Source organism: Triturus cristatus, chromosome 6, assembly GCF_964204655.1.
Source record: "Triturus cristatus chromosome 6, aTriCri1.1, whole genome shotgun sequence".
NCBI classification, from domain to species: domain Eukaryota; kingdom Metazoa; phylum Chordata; class Amphibia; order Caudata; family Salamandridae; genus Triturus; species Triturus cristatus.
In genome coordinates this window covers 533,305,181-533,326,479 of record NC_140589.1, presented here as the reverse complement: position 1 = coordinate 533,326,479, position 21,299 = coordinate 533,305,181, and the positions used below count along the sequence as shown (strand labels likewise).

The following is a 21,299-nucleotide window of genomic DNA, read 5'->3' as shown; positions in this document are numbered from 1 at the left end:
ATGTTAAGGGTCTAGGTTCACCCATTAAACGTCAACGAGTATTGTCTCATATAGCAAATTTAAAAGGGGATATTGCGTTATTATAAGAAATTCATGTTAAAGATCCTGAAATTCCTAAATTACGTCGTCATTGGGTTGGTCATGTCTTTGCTTCACCTGGTTCTGGGAAGCGTAATGGTGTTGCTATTTTATGCCATAAGCGTTTGGATGTTCAACTTGTTAAACAAGATAATGATTTAGAGGGTAGGTGGGTAGTAGTCTCTTTGTTGATTAATAAAATTCCTCTAACTATTTTTAATATTTATGCTCCCACTGGTCAGGATAAACTCTTTTGGCCCCACATTCTATCCCTGCTCATGCAACACACTGATGATTATCTAATTTTGGGTGGAGATTGTAATATGGTTATGGACCCATTTTTAGATAGAAGGTCTGACTCTAGGTTCTCTCCCTCCCCTATGCATTCTTTATTTACCTCTACTATTTCTCAAAGGGCACTTGTGGACTCTTGGAGGCTTTGTCATCCTACCCTTCAAGAATACACCTTCTACTCACCCCCTCATTCTTCCCAGTCCCGGTTAGACTATATTTTTATTTCCAAAGCCCTTACTCAACACATTACTCACTCTGATATAGGCTCTATTTTAATTTCTGACCATGCCCCAGTCTCTTTAAGTTTAGATTTAATCCCTCCTGTGAAAGGCACTAGGAGATGGAGGTTTAATAACTCTCTTTTATTAGACCCGAAGTTTACACAAGCCTTTCTTGATTTTACCTCTTCATTTTTTGATGATAATGACTCGTCTCACTTAACCCCTTCCCTTATTTGGGACACCTTCAAAGCTGCTTCTAGAGATTTCATTATTACATTTGTGGCACGGAAACGCCGCTCTGCCGCTCAGTCTATTCATCTACTTAGCACACAGATTAAAAGGTTTGAACATTCCTTTTATATTTCTAAGAAACAATCTGACTTAAACAGTCTTATTAAGGCTAAACTCTCCTTTAATAAACTTTCAACTGATTCTGCCAATTTATTTTTGCTTAAGTCTAGTGCTAAATATTACAGCGCACAGAATAAAGCCGGTAATCTTTTAGCTAGGTACCTCAAAGTTAAGAAAGAGCGTACAAAAATTGAATCCATTGTTACCTACTCTAATGTTATGGTTCATAAAGATGAAGATATTTTAGCCGAATTCACTGACTTTTATCAACAAATATACACCCCTGAATCCTCTCCTTTATTATCTGATATCACTCGCTATTTGTCTTCCATCCCTTCACCTTCCTCTTCAGATGTTGACTTTTCCCCATTAGAGGCTGATATAACGCATAAGGATATTCTGGAGGCTATTCAAGTTCTAAAAAGGGGTATAGCCCCTGGCCCAGATGGGTTTACCATAGAATTCTATTCCCACTTTTCCTCCCTACTTCTTCCTCAAATTTATCAACTTTTTTCATTCTTTATTGCAACACAGAAATCTGATAGTTCTTTTCAGGAAGCTCTAATTTGTCTCCTTCCTAAGGATAACAAGGATCACACTCTCTGTAAAAATTATAGGCCAATCTCCTTAATTAATCTAGATTATAAAATTTTTGCAAAAATTCTTGCGCTTCGTTTGGAAAAATTTCTCCCACAATTAATTAGTAAAGAGCAATGTGGCTTTATCAAAGGCCGTCATCTTTCTGATAATACTCGTCTTTTCTTTAATGTCTTAAGCAAATCTCATTCTTACAAGGCTTCATTGGCAGCGGTTGCACTGGACGCTGAGAAAGCTTTTGACAGAGTCAACTGGCAATTTATTTTTTCTTCTCTTTCTTGGTTCGGTTTTGGTCCTAAATTCCTTTCATATATCTCACTACTTTATTCTTTTCCTAGGTCTTTTATTTTAGCTAATGGACTTGTCTCTTCCTCTTTTCCTCTTCTTCGTGGTGTCCGGCAAGGATGTCCGCTCTCTCCGCTCTTATTTATTTTAGCATTAGAACCTTTCCTAACAAAAATTCGTATGAACGATGAGATTTCTGGTTTCCCCTATGGTGATAAACAGCTAAAGATTTCTGCGTACGCAGATGATATCCTTCTATTTATCTCGAACCCTCATACTTCTCTCCCGAAATTTTTATTAGAGGTCTCGGATTATGCATCAGTGTCAGGCTATAAACTTAATGTAGATAAATGTGAAATCCTTCCTCTAAATAAACTCTGCTTTCATGCTGACTTTTTAACTTCTTCCTTCAATTGGAGTCCAACTAAAATCAAATACCTTGGTCTCTGGTTCACACCTTCTATTAAAGATACTGTAGCATTGAATCTTAAAAATGTATTATCATCCCTTACTGTCTCTACGAACAAATGGAATCCTTTGTTCTTATCCTGGTAGGGTAGATTGGATTCTATCAAAATGATGTTAGTTCCAATAATCTTATTTTTCTTATCGAATCTTCCAGTCAATATTCCCAAATCTTATTACAAAAATATGTATTCTATATTATCAAAATTCTTATGGCAGAACAAACCACCCAGAATGTCTTTTTCTAAACTTAAATCTCCTAAACATTTAGGTGGTGTCAATTTTCCTGATTTCTTCTTGTATCACACCTCCTTTTTCCTTACTCACTCTGCATCTTTCATTTCCGATCATACCTTTGTGGGTAGAGGTTGAATCCTCCTTTTTTCATCCCTTTACGTTTGAAGAGTTTGTTTCCTTGGCGCGTGCTCCGGGGAAATTTCTCTTCCCATCCTTCAACATGTTCGCAAAGTCTTTCGTCCTATTATTTTACATAATTTAGATGATCGTGCCCGTTTTTTACAATCTCCTATCTGGTACAATCATCTTATCCAAATTAAAAATAGATCTATTTTTTGGAATGATTGGTTATCCCTTGGTCTTAAATGGACTCATCAGCTTTTTCAAGAGGGACTTTTTATTCCCTTTTCTGATCTTCAAACTCGTTTTTCTCTCCCCCTATCTTTTTATTTCAAATATACTCTATTGAAAACAGCGGTTCGAACTGCTTATGATGCTCTTACTTGTGCCACCATACTATATGATTCTTCTCCCATTCCCTTAACATTTTTACATTCCTCCCCCTCCGCCTCTCAGATCTACAAAAAATTGCGAGACGTGTCTGCTCATCGAGAGAAGTCGGCTGTGGAGTGCGCCTGGGAATCGGATTTAGATGATTCTTTTCCTACTTCTACCTGGGATAACATCTGGATCAAAATAAGGAAATCTTCTAGAGCAGCAAATACAACCCAAACTTTATTTTTCATATATAATAGACTTTTAATCACCCCTTCCAAATTACATAAAATTGACTCTTCTATCCCATCTCGCTGTTGGTCTTGTTCGGCCTTGGTAGCCGATCTTAAACATATGTTGTTTACCTGTCCTGCTGTTCATCTTTTCTGGGGTAAAGTATGGCACCAAATTAATACCATTTTCTCTTCCAACTTCCCTTTTTCTATTTCCCATATTTTTCTTGGTAGTATTTCGCAAGTATGGTCCTCCTTTAGTACCAACACTTCCATTGTTGACCTCCTTCTAGCTGTGGCATTTCAACAAATCACGAAAGCATGGAAGGATACCTCCCTTATTTCCTATCAAGCCTGGTGGTATGGGGTTTGCTATAATCATAGACTAGACAGGGCTTATGTCCATCCCATTAGCCTTGCTATTAAACGAGATTTATTGTGGTTACCCATTACTACTTTTTTGAATTTGTCTGCCCAACCTACTCCACTACATAGTCCTCGCAATGAGGAAGTTTCTAAGCCCCCTTGAAATTGTTATTATTAATGAATGTTGATTATCATTTCTGTTCTGCCGCATGTTGAATTATTAATTTCTTAATCGTGAAATTATTTTTGTTCACACTGCTAGTTTTTAAGATATACTGTTGTAATATGTTTACGATGACATTCCCCTTTCTCTCTCCCCTTTCTTCTTTTTCTTTTCTTTTCTTTTTACTTTATGAAGTTTTTCACAATGTATTCTTTTTACAAAATGTATGCTATTATTGCTTTGGACTTTCTTTATTTCTTCAATAAAATCTTCTTTAAACTTAAACGGTAATATCAACATTTTTCGCCCACTCTAGAATTGCATTGCTAATTATTTCCTTTACAGTAAATTGAAGATAGGGTTACAAATTGATTAATAAAAATATTCATATCTAAAATAGTTGATGTTTCTGGTTTACATAGTTAATTGTTTAGCTGACTTACAATTTATTGTATTAGAAGGTTAGCAATGTAGTCGTGTTCATGGGAAAGAAGGTCTGAATCGAAAGGCCTCGTACATAGTCACAATTGCAAATTTTGTTTTACACTTTATAACTTTGTAGTTCATTGTTCAATTTGTGGGAAAGGAAGAGGAGAGCCTTTTCTCATAGGAGTTCTGAAAGCTGATTGGCCAAGAGGATACGAAGAGGCAACATGGACTGCAACATTTCTTTTTGAATGCTATATTAGCGCGTGTTCCTAGAGTAGAGTAATGCCTCTTTCCAGATACTTTTTCGAGATGCCTTTTCCCCTCTTCCATACCTGCTTTTGAGACTGAATGCTGAAGGCTTCATGCTGACTGTAAAAAAAAGCTGATTTATAACTTTTTAAAGTTATTGCTGACTGTGGTATCCTATCTCTACTGCATGATTATTTGCTTGAGACTCTATTGAGTTTCATAAACTTCTCTTTATGGAAAGTTTTGCTGATATTGATTGAATTTGAGCTGTATGCGCTATTTCACTCTCACTCTCCCTCTCCCTCTCGAACTTGAACTCTTTATGGGTGCTGATTAACACCATTTCCGCCCCATTCTTAGAATAGGGATTCTTTCCGTTATAGAACACACTTGATGCTTTATTATATGAAATATGATTTCGATCTAACCATACATTTGATCAATTCCGTTAATTGACTGCGATATTGAACTAATTGAATAAAGAAAAATACATTTTACTAAACTTTTGAAGAAAAATAAAACCTTTGAAACTAATTCAAACTCTAATTTTTGACTAAACTTAGCATTAAGATTTTTTGTTTAATATCGGTTTATTGAGCAAAAGCAAACATAAAACAATACAAGCTACAAAAAGCGAAGGGGAGGGGCGAGGGGATATCAAATAAACAGCAAGGAAGGGGAGGCCCCCATTTAGAGGCTCCGACATACGGAAGGGGAGGTAGAAAATGCAAGAAGTGGCAGCACATACGAAGTTGGGACAAAGCAAGGGTCCAGGACCTGAAAGTCAATCTTATTGGAGGGTGTTTCTACAGTTCTCAAGGAGAGGCCATGCAGAGGGCCAAGTTCCCAAGTTCCAGTACAGAGAGGCTTGACTAACCTGAGAGGTTCCCAGCTATACGTAGGAAAGCAAATAAGGAACCAAAATGATCAAAGTTTGGCAAAACTGGACCCCTGCCCACTCCTAAGGCACAGGTCACACTGCAGCATCACTATTACAATTTGTGGCAATCAACATTCGAACCAATATCGAACAACAAACAAAAAAAAGAAAGAGAGGAAGACTAAAAGAAGACAAAAGAGGAGGGACAAAAACAACAAAGAGGAAAGACAAAAGATAACAAAAATGAGAAAGAAAGAAAGGGGTGAAAGGGAGCGGATGTGCCAGAGGGGGGAGGAGAAGGGACCTATCGCAGAGTGGAGGACAGGAGTTCCAGGAGCCAAGGGGCCCGTCCAGCAGGCATTGCCAATTACTCCAAGGGATCCGACCGTCTGCCTCTCGAATAAGGTTCCAAAAGATCATCAAACAGCATTAAGATTTTTGATTATGATTTATGTGATGACTACCTCCTGATTCTCAAATGGCGGCCAAGATCTGTTGCACATGTTCTTAGGGTGGAGGAAGATGAAAGAAGAACATCCATTAAAAGGGAGCGAGGATCAGCTCGGTGCCGGAGACCATAAACCATATTATTTAAATTGGTTCTAGCTCAAGCATTAGCTGAGTAAAAAAATCAAAAAGGACACCTGTACATAAGGCACATGTGGTTTCCCTAGGATTACAGCAGAAGAAAAACAGCAGCATAACGGCAGTAGCAACTGCGATGGAGAGCTGGAACAACACTTGATCTAGGTCAGACAGCTAAGATTCAGATGGACTTAACACGCTTAAGTACCAATTTCTGTTAGCTATTTTACGAGTATCTGTTACTTTAAACAAGCCATTCTTCTTTTATTGCTGGTTTCGCTTAATTGCTGGTGTAGTGCCTTGCTGTGCTACCACAAATCTACTAGAAAAGGTTATTAATTTCACCCTGTTGCTGCAGCCAGGCTTTGTGATGTTCCACCAACTGTTTGTGCAAACAGCCCTCGTTGTTTAAGTTCAGAAAGACCCTTAAAACGTGGTAATTCTATTGGATGTGATGGGTTGTTGTGTGTTCTGGTATTCTACTCCTACTAACAAGATAACATAACATAGCACAATGAGACAACTGTTGAAAGGAAAAAAAAGTTTAGCCTTTCTTGTTTACTGATTGAGCCCTCTGCATTTCTGCATTTATCATACTTCAAGTATTTTTCTTTCTGTTTTCGTTTTCTGAATAGTAGAACTTGAGTATCACTATCAGCATACACCAATGGAATGTGGGGCAAGCAGTGATATTCCTACATAAGCCCTGCTGTGTCCACTTGCAGGAGGATGTAAACAGCCCTGCTAAAAGTTCCAGTTCATCTTAGTATTGTGTTCCACACGTAGCCCTTTTCTTTTACATAGAGCCCTTCCTGCAGCAGGAGGTGGGATAATATGAATCCTCCCGGAGGTTTGGTGACTTTGCGCATCAATGACCCACTGCAGTTAAAGAGCTTGCTAGCACGAGCTCATGCCCCCCACAGCAGCTATGCACCAATACAACAGGAAGTGAGCTCAAATGCAAAGATTATGACCACTACCCAACCACCAGAGAGCAAGGCCGGAGCGCACCGAATCCCACCCACTTGTTGACATAGAAGTGAAGGGGGAGACAAGCTTAGAATACAGTCTCCCTGTCCTGCAGCTTCTCAGGATGCTTTAGGGCTTTGGTTGTTAACTTTAGTTACACCTGGATACTGTCGGTTTGAGGATACGTTTATTACCGGGGTAATCAACGTGTGTCCAGTCAGGCCAAATTTTCAAGATTACCGCTGTGCATGCATTGTACGTACATTTATATCATCTGGTCTGACATGGACTCGGCCCTCCATGATCTTTGCTGGTCACCATTACTCCAGTCCTTTCCTATTACTTAATGTCCCGCTATTTAGTTCCACTTCCCGTTCAAAGGCCAGTTCCTGATATTCTTCTAACAAAAAAAAATCAGGGCATTTCTTTTCTGACAGTTTTCTGTGCAGGATTAAAGTTCTGCTTCAAAAACAAAGTCTACAACAGCAAAACTACTTGTAACCCCACAAGAAGCGCTAATACAGAACCTCACATTATTGTAATAAACAGAAGTAAATGCAGGAGAAATTACCGAAAGACTCGCCAAGCTGGCGGAAATGGCACCAGGGGTAGAAACTATAAAATAAATAAGTCAATATTCAGTCACTTCGGCATACCATGGGGTCCAAACATTAAAACCCAGAAGCGTAAACCCTTAAATGACCTTGTTAGGCTCAGGGCTGCTCACCTTATCTGGCTTGCCAAGACCGAATATCTGTAAACACGAGTTCCTGAATTGCCTCGAGCGTGGAATCGATTTAGAGTAGCGCTGAATCCTGGTTAATAAACTGTACTACGCTTAAAAAAATATATAACTATTCCAGGTTGAAAATGCTACTTTCGATGCTCGCAGCATTTTCACTAGTTTCACTTGATTTACACATGTACGATTTGTAACGGAGCTACTAGTAAGCTTGAGCAGTAGTTATTTTTTATGGATCACGGTGAGAAACGAAGTAACCTTTTGGCCGGAAGCTGTGAATGCATTAACTAATACTGGGTAGCAACCTATTTTAGCAATATCCTTTATATCTGTGTCAGGTTTAGCTTTTGCTTTTCTCCCTAAAGCAGATGAAGTACATCAGGCATCTGGAATCAGATTTGAATGCTCGGTTTTTGCATCTGTACATAAACGTTTTCCCTATTTATTTGCATGAAGGGCACTTAAAGCAACCGATGTTATGAGGTTCTGGCAGTCGGAAAGATGTTAGCCTGATAGGTGTCCCTAAATACTATGTATCTACACTTTTGATTGCTTCACAACTGTAAACAAAGGAAGCAAAACTGTAAACTTACCCATTCTGCCTGACAAAGACAGAAACGTGAATAAACAATTACATTTGCTTTTTCATGGCTTTTTATTACTATTCCAGCATGTATATGTGTGCGCTTTCCTTGCACAAATGACGATCCTGCCAGGATCCTTTGCTTCCGAGTTGCTGTCTCACACACTATTTCATTAGCCAATTATTTTCATATGCATATGTTGGTAGGGAAAGGATTGGGGTAATGTTTATGACTTCATACCCCTATCATCCAATAAAGGGGAATGTCATCTCTGTTACTATCAAGGGACTACTAATATTTAATATTCGTTCACACTCACTGAAGCAAGGAAAACCAGAACATAACACTTTAGCTCAGTCATACAAGAATACTAGTACTTCCTCAACTCTTTGGGCTAATTTAGCAATCAAACTAGTACTGTCGGAAATAGCATGGAGATGGCGGTATAACTGATGCGAAAAAGTGGAAAATATTTCATAAAAAATCGTATATATTCACTGCACAAAAAAACAGCAATGTTAACAAAAGTAAAACTATACGTGTCGGTTTAAAAATGTTATTAATTTGTTCTTTTCAGGTTTTACAAAAAAATACTAACACAATCTATAAGGGATGATAGACCAAACTACCAGAGGAAACTCAATTTAAATGTGCACGGCCACATCAAGCCGGCTCTTATTTTCCCTAAACTAGCTGTCACTAAAACAAATAACCAATTTCCAAATCCCTTGCACAACACAAAGGCTTATTGGGTCAAGGTATTTATTTCACACACAACATTCAAAAGAATAACCATTTGCCACATAGAAGAAATAAAACACAAGGTTATACCTACATGGATAACTGAACCACAGCTTCAGACCTTCTGCCCGCCAAGAGCCTAAGCACCTGAGCAGACGACTTGCTATTTAAGAAACAACAAGAAGATCCCACACAATCAGAATCAGAGAATGTCTATCAATCAATCAATCATAACACTTGTATAGCGGGCTACTCACTCGGAAGGGTCTCAAGGCGCTTGGGGGAAGGGGGCCGCTACTGCTCGAACAGCCAGGTCTTGAGTTGTCTCCTGAATGCGAGGTGGTCCTGGGTCAGCCGAAGGTGGATGGGGAGGGAGTTCCATGTCTTGGCCGCCAGGTAGGAGAAGGATCTGCCTCCGGCGGTGGTTCTTCGGATGCGTGGTACGGCGGCGAGGGCGAGGCTAGCGGACCGTAGCTGGCGGGTGGGCGTGTGGAAGGTCAGGCGGTCGTTGAGGTACTTGGGGCCCAGGTTGTGGAGAGACTTGTGTGCGTGGGTGAGGAGCCTGAACGTGATCCTCTTGTTGACGGGGAGCCAGTGCAGGTTCCTCAGGTGGCCAGAGATGTGGCTGCGTCGAGGGATGTCCAGGATGAGTCGGGCGGAGGCGTTCTGGATGCGTTGTAGTCTTTTCTGTAGCTTGGCTGTGGTTTCGGCGTAGAGGGTGTTTCCGTAGTCCAGCCGGCTGGTGACGAGGGCCTGGGTGACCGTCTTCCTGGTTTCGATCGGGATCTATCGGAAGATCTTGCGGAGCATGCGGAGGGTGTGAAAGCATGAAGAGGAGACGGCGTTGACTTGTCTGGTCATCGAGAGGGAGGAGTCCAGGATGAAGCCCAGGTTGCGTGCGTGGTCTGTCGACTTGGGGGCGGTGCCCAGGGCTGGGGGCCACCAAGAGTCGTCCCAGGCGGAGGGTGATGGTCCAAGGATGAGGACTTCCGTCTTGTCTGAGTTCAGTTTCAAGCGGCTGTTCTTCATCCACTCGGCGACGTTTTTCATCCCTTCATGGAGGCTGGTTCTGGCGGTGTCAGGGTCTCTGGTTAGGGAGAGGATCAGCTGGGTGTCGTCGGTGTAGGAGATGATGTTGAGGTTGTGTTGGCGTGCGATGGCTGCGAGAGGTCTCATGTAGACGTTGAAGAGGGTGGGGCTGAGTGATGATCCTTGCGGGACGCCGCAGATGACCTCGGTGGCCTCGGAACGAAACGAGGGGAGGCTGACTCTCTGTGTTCTTCCAGCGAGGAACGAGATGATCCACTTCAGTGCCTTCTCTTGGATGCCGGTGTTGCTGAGGCGTTGGACTAGGGTGCGGTGGCAGACAGTGTCGAACGCGGCGGAGAGGTCCAGGAGGATGAGTGCCGCTGTTTCCCCGTTGTCGAGAAGGGCTCGGATGAAGTCGGTGGCTGCGATGAGGGCAGTTTCGGTGCTGTGGTTGGCTCTGAAGCCGGACTGCGAGGGGTCGAGGGATCCATTCGTCTCGAGGAAGGCGGCAAGCTGTCTGTTGGCGATCTTCTCGATGACTTTGGCAGGAAAAGGGAGGAGCGAGATGGGGCGGAAGTTTTTGAGGTTGGTGGGGTCCGCTGTTGGTTTCTTCAGTAGGGCGCCGAGCTCGGCATGCTTCCAGCTCTCCGGGAAGGTGGCGGTGTCGAAGGAGGTGTTGATGACGTCTCGGAGTTGGGGTGCGATGGTGGAGTCGGCCTTGTTGAAGACGTGGTGGGGGCAGGGGTCAGTTGGAAATCCGGAGTGGATGGTGTTTATCGTGCGGGCCGTGTCTTCGGTGGTCACTGCGGTACAGGTGCGGAGGGTGGCGGTGGGGTGCGTTGGTTCGACGGTTGGGTGTGAGGAAGGTGCGCCGAAGCTGTTGTGGATGTCGGAAATCTTGCGGTGGAAGAATGAGGCGAGGGAGTCGCAGAGATCTTGTGACGGGGTGATGTCGTTGTTGCCGGTGCTGGGGTTGGAGAACTCCTTGACGATGCTGAAGAGTTCCTTGCTGTCGTGGGCGTTGTTGTCCAGTCGATCCCTCAGTGATTTCTTCTTGGTGGTGCGGATGAGCTGGTGGTGCTTGTGGGTTGCGTGTTTGAGGGCGGTCATGTTGTCAGTAGTCCGGTCGCGGAGCCAGGCTTTCTCGAGGGTGCGGCAGGTTTTCTTGGAGTCCTTGAGTTCGTCGGTGAACCAGGGGGCCTTCTTGCTTCTGGTTTTGCTGGGAGGGTTCTTCAGTGGTGCGAGGTCGTGGGCGCAGGCGGTCAGCCACTGCGTGAAGTTGCGGGCTGCTTCGTTGGGGTCCGGTGTGTTGGCAGGTGGGTTCTGGCTAAGGGAGGTGGTGAGCTGGTCGGCGGTGATCTTGCTCCAGCTTCTGTGAGGAACCTGTTGCGGGTGGTGGTGGGTAGTGGTTTTTCTGAAGCTGAAGTGGACGCAGCTGTGGTCGGTCCAGTGAAGTCCGGTGGAGTGGCTGAAGGCGATGTGCTTGGTGGCTGAGAAGCCGGAGTCAAGCGTGTGGCCGGCATAGTGGATGGGGGTGTTGACCAGTTACTTGAGTCCTAGGTTGGCGAGGTTGTCCAGCAGAGTGACGGTGTTGCGGTCCTTGTTGTTCTCCAGGTGGAAGTTGAGGTCCCCTAGGAGGATGTAGTTGGCGGAGGGGAGGGCGTGTGGGCTGATGAAGTCCGTGATGTCTTCGCTGAATTGTGTGCGTGGTCCCGGGGGTCTGTAGATGAGGGTGCCTCTGAGGGCCGTCTTTGGGTCGGTGTGAATCTGGAAGTGGAGGTGTTCGGCGGCGGTGTAGGTGTCGTCGGCGGCGGTCGTGATGCGGATGGTGTTCTTGTGGACGATGGCGATGCCTCCCCCAGTCTGGTTGACGCGGTCCCTCCTGATGATCTTGTATCCATCCGGGATGGCGATGGCGATGTCCCTATTCCTTTCTTATCAATAGGTAGTGCACAACAGTGATGTTTCTTGTACCCCTCTTTTTTCGTAGCATCACCAGCATCGACCTTCATTAGTCACAAGAGCATGACATGTCTTCCCATCTTCTGAGTATCCCCCCCCCCTGTTATGCCCCACTAGTTCTGTCCAGGTCCAGATGCAAACCTGAATATATGGGAATGTGAAGCAAAGAACATTGTGACCTGTACCTGAAAGAGCCCTAGATCCATTTTCAAACTTTAACTGCCCCAGTTGTATGGCACTTAGAATAGCTCCAAAAGCTGTCTCCACTATTTTCGGAAGCTTTATCATGCCCCAGAGCTACTGCGAAGATACAGAGGTAGGGATGAACACAATGATGTGTGAAGCCCATGTTTTGCAGTTTCAAACTGGGTTGTGCTTGTTGTGTTTTCCATCTCCTTAGCAGCCCCTCAATATCCATCGGGTGTGGAGGGTCCCCCATTTCTCTCTTACACTCACCTTTATTCAAAACTTGACCTATGGTGGCATCTCGCTGAGGATGTTACAAAGAGACCTTTCTGATTAGTCTGGAAGGTTACAAGACACTAAAAGAAATAACTTAATTGTTCAGATTAAAATGTCCACAAATATGTTAAACCTCAAAATCACTTTTCACAAACCATACATGGCCTCTCTGCATGAGAAACTATCAATCAAGGGTGCACAGAATGCAAAACGTATTCTATATAATACATATTAATGCAACTCAAGATCAAATTGTATAAACAGAAGCAAGTGAAAAAATGAAATAATCTGCATGACTGAAAAAGAATAGGAACTCTGCAGAGATGATACATAAGCAGTTAAGAGGAGACATTCACTTACCAAACCCAGCTATGTCAAGTACACCAATGAAGGAGGAAGAGGTCTCGAAAGGAAAACATTGGTTCACTCGGTTCACCACATGATCAAAAAGACGACTATAAACGGCTTTTGCAAGGGCATCGCGGGCACTGTTGGCTTGCTCTACTTTCAGTGGAACCCTGAAGAGCAAAAGGAAATGCATTTTTTTAAAAAAGTCTTTCCAAACAAATTTGGTGATGTTAAATGTCAGACAACAGGGAAGGAAAAATATTGTTTTCATACAATTTACTCTCCTACTGTAAATTTTAGGACCAAAGTAGTAATGCTACCTACACATGCAGAAAAGAAAAACGTAAAATATCAAACTCACTGTCTGAGACCCTTTAGAGGTAGGTACTTTCGACTTAATTAATACAAGACCCTAATTGCCAAAACCATGAAACAAAGATTATGGAAACACATAAAACTAGAAAAGTATCTCTAAACAGTGCAAAGAGCATTAATGAGATAACAAAAAATGTAAATCAGACAGCTGTGCACTAGCAAAATGTTGCCTTTTGAGGAGTTCCTAGCCGGTTGATAACTACCCATGAGATTCATAGCTAGTAATTGTGGCAAGTCTCATTACAGTATCAACCCACATTGTATTACGCCTTCTTCCCCTAACAGCTGCCTGTAAAGATCACAGAGCTCTTAAAAATAACTAGAGTTTTCAACTAGCTCATAAAATGTGTTTGTGCTGGGAGTCGTTCTCCTAGAGAAGGCAGCTTTAAAATGAGTTTCCTGTGCAGAAGACTGAATATGTACATGAAAAGGGTTCTCATCTCTGCTGCTACAAGTTCCTAAATGAAATGAGTCCCCAAAAATAGTTATTTGTATGTGTTTGTAATATATATTTAAAGCGTCCTAAGACTGTAAACATTGTGTAGTCCAGGTCAGTTTTTACTATGTTTTCATATACTTGTTCCATAGATTTGTCAGATTTACACCCTTACTTATTTTAAAATATTTTTAATTCAACAAAAAATATATATTTTGTAAATGTGTTTTGTCATTTCCTAGTATTTTATTCTCAATAAAAATGATTTTGACGCCAGTGTACATTCATGCAGGGAGATGCAACTACTGATGTAAGGAAGTTGCACAAGTAAAAAGAAAAATGTAATATTCGAACAGTAACTCATTCATAGGGTCCACCACCCCTGAGAGCAAAAATCTATTAATCTGAAATAAGAGATCTGTCTGCAAATAGCTTCCCGCACCTCTAAACAAACTACTTCCATGGATTTCAAAAAGAGATTAAACAACAATGTCTATGTTTACAAAAATGTTAGCATTTTGAAATTCAGGAGGTATCAAATGAGTGTGAACATTGATAGTGTGAGAAAGCAAATGCGGACTGGGGATCCTGGAATTGGGTAGTAATCACTCATTAACTAAGGTTAGTTATTTAAAAATATTTTATAACATATATAACTAAAATCTATACTTCTCCTCACAAACAGCTAGTTTCATAACTGTATTAGCCCCTCAATGTTAATATACTAAAGTCTATTGCATTGGAAATACTTTGAATTTAACAGCTCCTAATCCATCAACATTGAATCAGTGGGCAAAGGCCTTTTCATTAATAAACGTTAGAGACCTAGTTGTTTATTAGAACCCTGTTATGAAGCTGGATTAGAACACTGGACAATCATATGACAGACTGATGGTGCTGTTGGAAGTACGTTTCACTCAGCATGCCAGAATTGTTTCGCACAAGGATGAGGAAGATGCTTGCGAATTTATAGAAAATGTGTACTCATATGAATTTCTGGGCCTGTAACCATAATTTCCATGACAAATCCTGTGACAATACAGTTCTCCTTCAAAAATGGTTCATGAAAACCCAGCAGAAGTTCAGCATTTTTTTCACCCAGTTCCCTAAATCACTAAATGATCTTTTTTTGTGACTAAAATCAGTTTTTGCGCTGTCTTGATGCTCCTTTTTGAGACCATTAGAACTCCTGATTCACAACAGTGTTTTTAAATCAGAGAAAATGGAGGAGCCTCATAACAAAAACAAACCAATAAGTATGCTTCTTCCAGCTGTCCACTTTAACAGTACCATGAAAAACACAGGATCTAAAACAATCTTGTAAATTTCATCCCAATGTTTATGAGTCTGCTTTAAAATCGCAATATTATCTCAAATAGTTACTGACCGGGTGGAGTAATAGGGTCTGACTCAAGCTCACTCAATAGCTACCTAGGAGCATTCCCCCCTTTCACCCCCCCCCCCCCTTCAACACCCCTTAGATATTATCATTAGACTATAGGGCTTAAATACCTAATTCATACATAGAACAGCTATAAGTTTCCTGAACACAAGTGAATGTGCCTAGCAGACATGGAGGGCCCTGTAGAAAATTATGGTCAAGAGAGGAAAAAGCTGCCACAACGTTTTTTCTCTTCAGAACATCACACACATTTTAGGAAATTACCAAGAGGTGTTGTGCCGCTAATACTAAATACATCCCATTAGAGTCCAAAAATCTCTTTAATGTCTCTAACAGTAGTTTGGCACTTTCTCTTTCGATTCACTGTCACTTTCAACAATAACCATCTAAAACACGTTTTCCAGTGGGCAATATCCAACAAGCATTAAAAATGCAATAGGTCTCGCCTTTCATTAAGTTAAAGCCATTTGCTTTGCTATACAAAACCATTAGCAAAGCAAATGGCTTTAACTTAATCAAAGGCGAGACCTGTTGCATTTTGGTGCAGAGGATAAACCACTGGGGCTGTGTGTTCCTGGGGCAGAATGTGTGTAGCTATCAGTCTGCATGCATGCATGCATGCAGTGTCAAGGATGCACTCGTGTGTGTGCATGAATGTTAAAGGTGTGACAGTGTGCATAAAGTTTACATTAGGCTGCCTTTTCCAGTGGAACAGGTGCGGGGAAGGCTATTAAGAGATTAGGGAAAGCGGCCTTCCAATTCTACTTATTTTGAGAATAAAATTATTTTATGCAGGCACCAGGAGTCTCAATAAAGAGCTAATAGCGCTGCAGGGTGTCTGCAGAGCAGATGAATGGCCAACAATGCCACTGATGCTTATAAAGTCCTGTCAATGTCCGTAAAAAATGAAAACAAACAAGACAGAGAAGCTCTGCAATCTGCTCCGCGGAGCAAACAATAAATTCTCTGTTCTATTTCCTGTTCCATAAGTACCCAAGACCCCGTCCGGATCACAAATTGCTTGATTTAAATTTAAGACCACCCCAGTAGCACCTACAGAATGCGAATGAGGCTGGGTGAAGTGTGGCAGTCTGTTGAAAAACAACCTACTAAAGGCAGAGTCGGAACCTAGCATACAAATGGTAGTCGGGGTACTAAATCACACACTGCGTTAAGGGTTTTACATGGGAGAGGAGTCCCCAGGCACCCTTTCCAGAAACGCAACTTTAAAGCAAAAAACCTAAACCACCCAAACAGAAAACCAATGTTAATTCATCCAGGCAAAACCACCAGCGCAAACGCCTGCAGCTTGTCAGATGCAGTAATAACAACAAAAACAAAAGTTTTTCTAACTACTTGTCCAAAATGTTAATGGCCTTATCTAATGTTTGGTTAAATCCAGTAACTAGCTGCCTGTATGAGTACATCACACACAGTTGTAACCTTGCCCAGCTTCCACCGCCCGGATTGGCAGGTGATGCATCAGTCCTGAGGTGTGCCAGAGCGAGACCTATGCCAGTTGGAACTGGTAGGTGCATGAGTTATGTTTTCTTCGCTTATTGGCTGCCTGCGTGGTGTCCATGTTACATCATGCACGAATACGCACACTTGTTTCTTTAAGTAGGATGAAAAACCTGTGGGGGGGTCTCCCAAAGGGGCGTGGCCAATCTCATGAGGGCGTGGCTTAAAAACACCTAAGCTAAAAAATCTGTGCTTATTAGCATAGTTTGCCGCCCGACTGGTATTTTGCCGTTTCTATCATCGCATCCAGATACAACAAATAACATTACACATACAACAAGCCAGGACTATGTCACTGGTTGTTAGTTGCATGAAATAAAATTAGCATCAATTGTGGCTTCGTTGTATACTGTATTGAAAATGCTTCCATTCTGAAATGATGACTGCCCGCAATGATGGACAAGGTTAGATCAGCATTAAACCCAGAAAAAGATGCAAAGCCCGAGATAAAGACGCGGTGTTAATACCTCTGGCTGCAAACCGCCACTGGCGCTGCTGTGTATCAACTCCACTGTTAGCAGCTTACCGAGGCCTTCCTGTCATCCCCACTGTGTACTTTCTTTTAGTAGCGGTGTTGCCTTCAGAGCCTATATTTGCATCTCCTTGTGGCTGTGGTAATGAAAAATATTGTTTATTCGGAATCTGCAATTCCTCCCCTTGGTGTTTGCAGCCGCGTTTCCACATGTTCATGCTTCACCCGTGTTGGTGGCGAGGGTGGAAGGGCCCGAGGAGCAGGAGGGCTGAAGACTGTACGAGCCACCACATGTGTTCTTATTTACACTCATCCCTTTTGCATCACTCCCCTCAGATTTCAAAGTAGAAAATCTTGTCAGAGCGGTCTAACATGTCCCCTCCTTGGGTACAGCTGCCTGTCTGCCAGAACTGGTGATCCGCACCTGAAGATTGAAACCCATTAGTAGTAAACATTCTGCCTTTCACAGACAGAAGTCCGCATAGAGCTAGCCAGGGATTGTTTTTAAAAGCATTTTATTTAGGTTACGTGAATGAAGCAAATTAATTGAATCCATCATATGCAAAGAACTATTGTGCGATTTTCAAGATCTGATTGCCTCACTAAATGTTAAAAAAAATAACGTTTTAATCCAAATCTGTTTTTTTGGAGTAAACATTTTTACATAAATGCATAACTGCTAATACAATTGGAGCCATCATATGCCCACATAACTGTGACATAAGGTTCGAAAATGCTATTTTTATGACAGAGCTGACAAATCTAACTGCATTCTTTCCTTCATTACTTGTGTGTGAGAATAATCCCAGCTGTAATATTTGCCACCGATCCTGTGCTCCTTGAACTTTGTTTGGGGCTAAAGGCAGCAGATGTCTCTGTGGTATTGGGGCCGCTTGCTCCCATCTCCGGTTTCCTTTTACAAGGTTTTAAACAAGCCTCGATCGCTTGTCTTTATGGGGCCATGTGTTTAAACACATGGCCCCATAAAGATAAGAAACCGTTTACGCCAGAAGGAAAGCAGGCGAGCCAGTCCAAGTGGGCCGACACAAAAAGCCGAAGGGAGGCAACCTAAAACCATCCTTTTCAATGGGAAGCCAGCGTTTAACATAAACGCTGACGCTACCCAATGAAAATGAGGGGTGCTCCCCGAGTCCCCTTCTCCAAACTTAGCTGACTACTAGAAGTCTCGAAGCGAGAAGCACATGCGTGCTCCAACGCCAGCGGAGACCTAAAAATGAGCACTGGCAATGCACATAGGTCTTTTCTTGTGAATGAAAGTGCCTTTTTGTCATTTGATGCATTTAGACCCCCAATAAGTCATTATACATGAGCTATCACTCATATTTACACTCATGCATCCATGCATTCACCGTTTGGCACAACTACAATAAAACTCACACAAACTCAACAGAATAACACAATAAGTTAAAAGAATGCAAGTAAAAAAATAAAACATACTGTAAACTAAATACGGCAGGCATATGCTTCCAATAACAAAACTTAGGATAGCAGCTGGTGTCCATTTTGCAGATGTATTCTATATAGTCTATTGTTGTTTAAATGCTCCAGAATGGCTGCCACATTTAAAACCAACACCCTGGCCTACAATGGAATCATAAAACAAAGATCCATATGGACAACAGCATCCCATAATTGTCTCCTGGTTTAGAGGAAGTGGCCGCATGGGATGCAGTCCACTGCATACAAAGTGACTGGCAAGCAAGCAACCTGTTAGTATGACCTGGAGAGGTGTAGTATCCTCTTAAGATCATAACATAAAAGGAGGAGAAGCAAAGGATTGGAGCGGGTTTCCACAAAAGGAGAGCATTCAAAGCTAAAGGACTGGCCAACCAGCCCGGACATTAGAACTCCCTCATGTCTAGGTGGATGTGCACATGTGATCAGAAAATGCCATCATTCACAGGGCAGAAGAGCCAGTGACTGATGTGGACTGAGCCAGTACCCTTTGCAGTGTGCTGTCATGGATGGAAGCAGAGTGTGAATTATATTCAAATGGACCAATCACAGAATAATGTGGACACCAAGAATCCAATGGATGTATATGGATGGATATTTATATATGGATGCAGGTATTATTTGGTGATTTTCTTTATTACAAGATCCTGGCAGACAGCTAAGAAGACATTCTAGCAAGAATTATTATAGTGCAAACCTTCTCCCCCTATGCATTGTCAGAGGCAGTAAACAAAATCCTTTCCTACAAAGTTAATCTGTGATATTTCATGTAACAAAATTCCTATATGTAGGTTTTAATACATAGAAATAATAATCCACCCTTTAATGCCTTTCAACTTCAACATATGCTTTTCAATTACTATAGGCAAAGCAAAATACAAACTCTCCTAAGAGGGCCAAACAAGGACCTTCTATACTCTACGTTCTCAGAGGTGGCAACCAGCACCAAAATGCTTGCGTACTATGTTCATCTGTAAGATTCCATGTAACAAAATATCTAGCTTGAGGTAGTATAAGGTAGGTAGTATAAGGTAATAGCAACGTACGCTTAAATGCCTATCGTCATTACCATATGCTTTTCACAGTCGATCTGCCAGGCCTACTACTTTGATCAAAACTTTTCATTTTAAACAACCATGCTTTTTAACATTTATATTTTGCTTTTGTCACCATAACCAACTCAGACCTACTGCAGGTGTCGAAACAACATAAAATCCCTACTAATTGAGCCTAATTAAGATTGGGTTAGTGAAAATCAGTAGAAGCAAGAAGTTGCCAGCCTCTCTGTAATCATTACATTCCTGGGAGAGGTGCCATGAAACCACAGATTATCAGAATCAGATCCAAAGACATTGTGAAACTTGGTTTTGTGAACTTTGATTCCTGAAGGTACCAGAGTGTTTGGGTGAAGTCTGGAATGTTAGGACTGTCATTGGTGGATGATTTCAGACTGGCGCAGAGATAAGCTTATCAGATATGCTAAAGTTGTCTGTTATGCCATGGTAAAACTTACCTGCATCAGAAGCAAAGGTAAACTCATAATCTGCACCATCACACGGCCAACAACCAATGGTGGGGGGACTGATGCCGCAATGGACAGCACCACTGAGAAGTCTGCCAAAGTTGATGCCACTACGGGCCCTGTGGAACAAGGCAAAATAATACACCGGATGCTAGCTTGTAAGTCTACCATGGCTTTCTGAAAGACCACTATTTGCTATTGATGAGCACATGAGGGTATTGGTCCAGGGAAAAGTGCAATTTCTGCATGTGTTAAAGTCCAGGACTGACTCAGCAGAATGATGGCTAACCTGGGGCTCCATCAGGTGGTGAGTTTTCCTACCCACATACCAGGTCACACCTTAGATGGCATCTTTACTAGTAACCCTTCTCTTTAGTTCACTAATTCTCTACCACTGTTGTGGACAGATCATAAAGTTGTCATGTTTAACATCAATATCCCCTGCTCGCAATCCAGAGACGGGACCATTGCTAAGTCTCACAAGGGCTGACCATGCAACAGAATTAACCCCCTGGAATTTGAAACAGTCCTGATTTGTTCTAAACCCACTGATGCAATAGATCGCAAATCAGCCATTTTGAACTACTCTACATGGGTAAGAGCTGTGATAGATACACTTGCCCCTGAAAAAACTGTCACTAACCGGAGAAAGACACCATCTGAACCCTGGTTCACTGATAGGCTTAGAGCTCAGAGACAGCTCTGCAGGAAACAGAAGTGGAGATCCAACTAGGATCCGTTGCACATAAATATTTACTCACAATCTACTGTGGACAATTAAAGAATTATCCTTGGGAAAAAAGCGTACTATTTCACCAACATGATTCAGCAATCAAAGAACTCAGCCAAATTGTTATTTAAAACTGTAAAAAATGGAGCCATCCTGCCCGAAAATAACAATATAACTCTAGTCAAGGCTTCTGTAACACATTTGCGGACTTTTTCCATGCCAAGGTGGAAGATGTGCTTTACATTTTATTTGTGTCTAATAAACATCTTACTCTCGACCAGAGGTCTTCAGTCGGTGGGGCGCGACCCCCAGGGGGGCCGTGGAGTCCTGGGAAGGGGGTCGCGCATTCCTCAGCTTCACTTGTGCCTGCAATCCAAAATGTTTGCTTTCATTTTGGAAAAAGACAGCCTAAGATCGTTATTAGCTGAAGTTTCATCAATTGAGTGTCTTGTGCTGTAGAAAGATTCCGTATCAAGGTGCCTGCTTGCCTGAATGAAATGCAAATGTGCCTATCATCTACAAGTGTAAAGGGTGCTTGGGAGCAGGGTCTGGCTTTAATTGATGAAATCACTCCAAGCTTTGTGATGACAGAGATTTGGT

The 21,299-nt window shown here is 42.2% G+C and overlaps 1 protein-coding gene across 9 annotated transcripts in view; it reads right to left on the bottom strand.

Annotated features, from left to right (window-relative positions):
- Nucleotides 1-21,299, bottom strand: part of MYO6 (myosin VI) — an 856,486-nt gene that overhangs the window by 341,854 nt on the left and 493,333 nt on the right. For all 9 annotated transcript variants that reach the window (XM_085610973.1, XM_085610975.1, XM_085610976.1 and 6 more), the window contains exon 13: nt 12,778-12,935. In XM_085610973.1, coding sequence (XP_085467099.1) covers nt 12,778-12,935 — 158 coding nt within the window. The remainder of the gene's footprint in view (nt 1-12,777; nt 12,936-21,299) is intronic.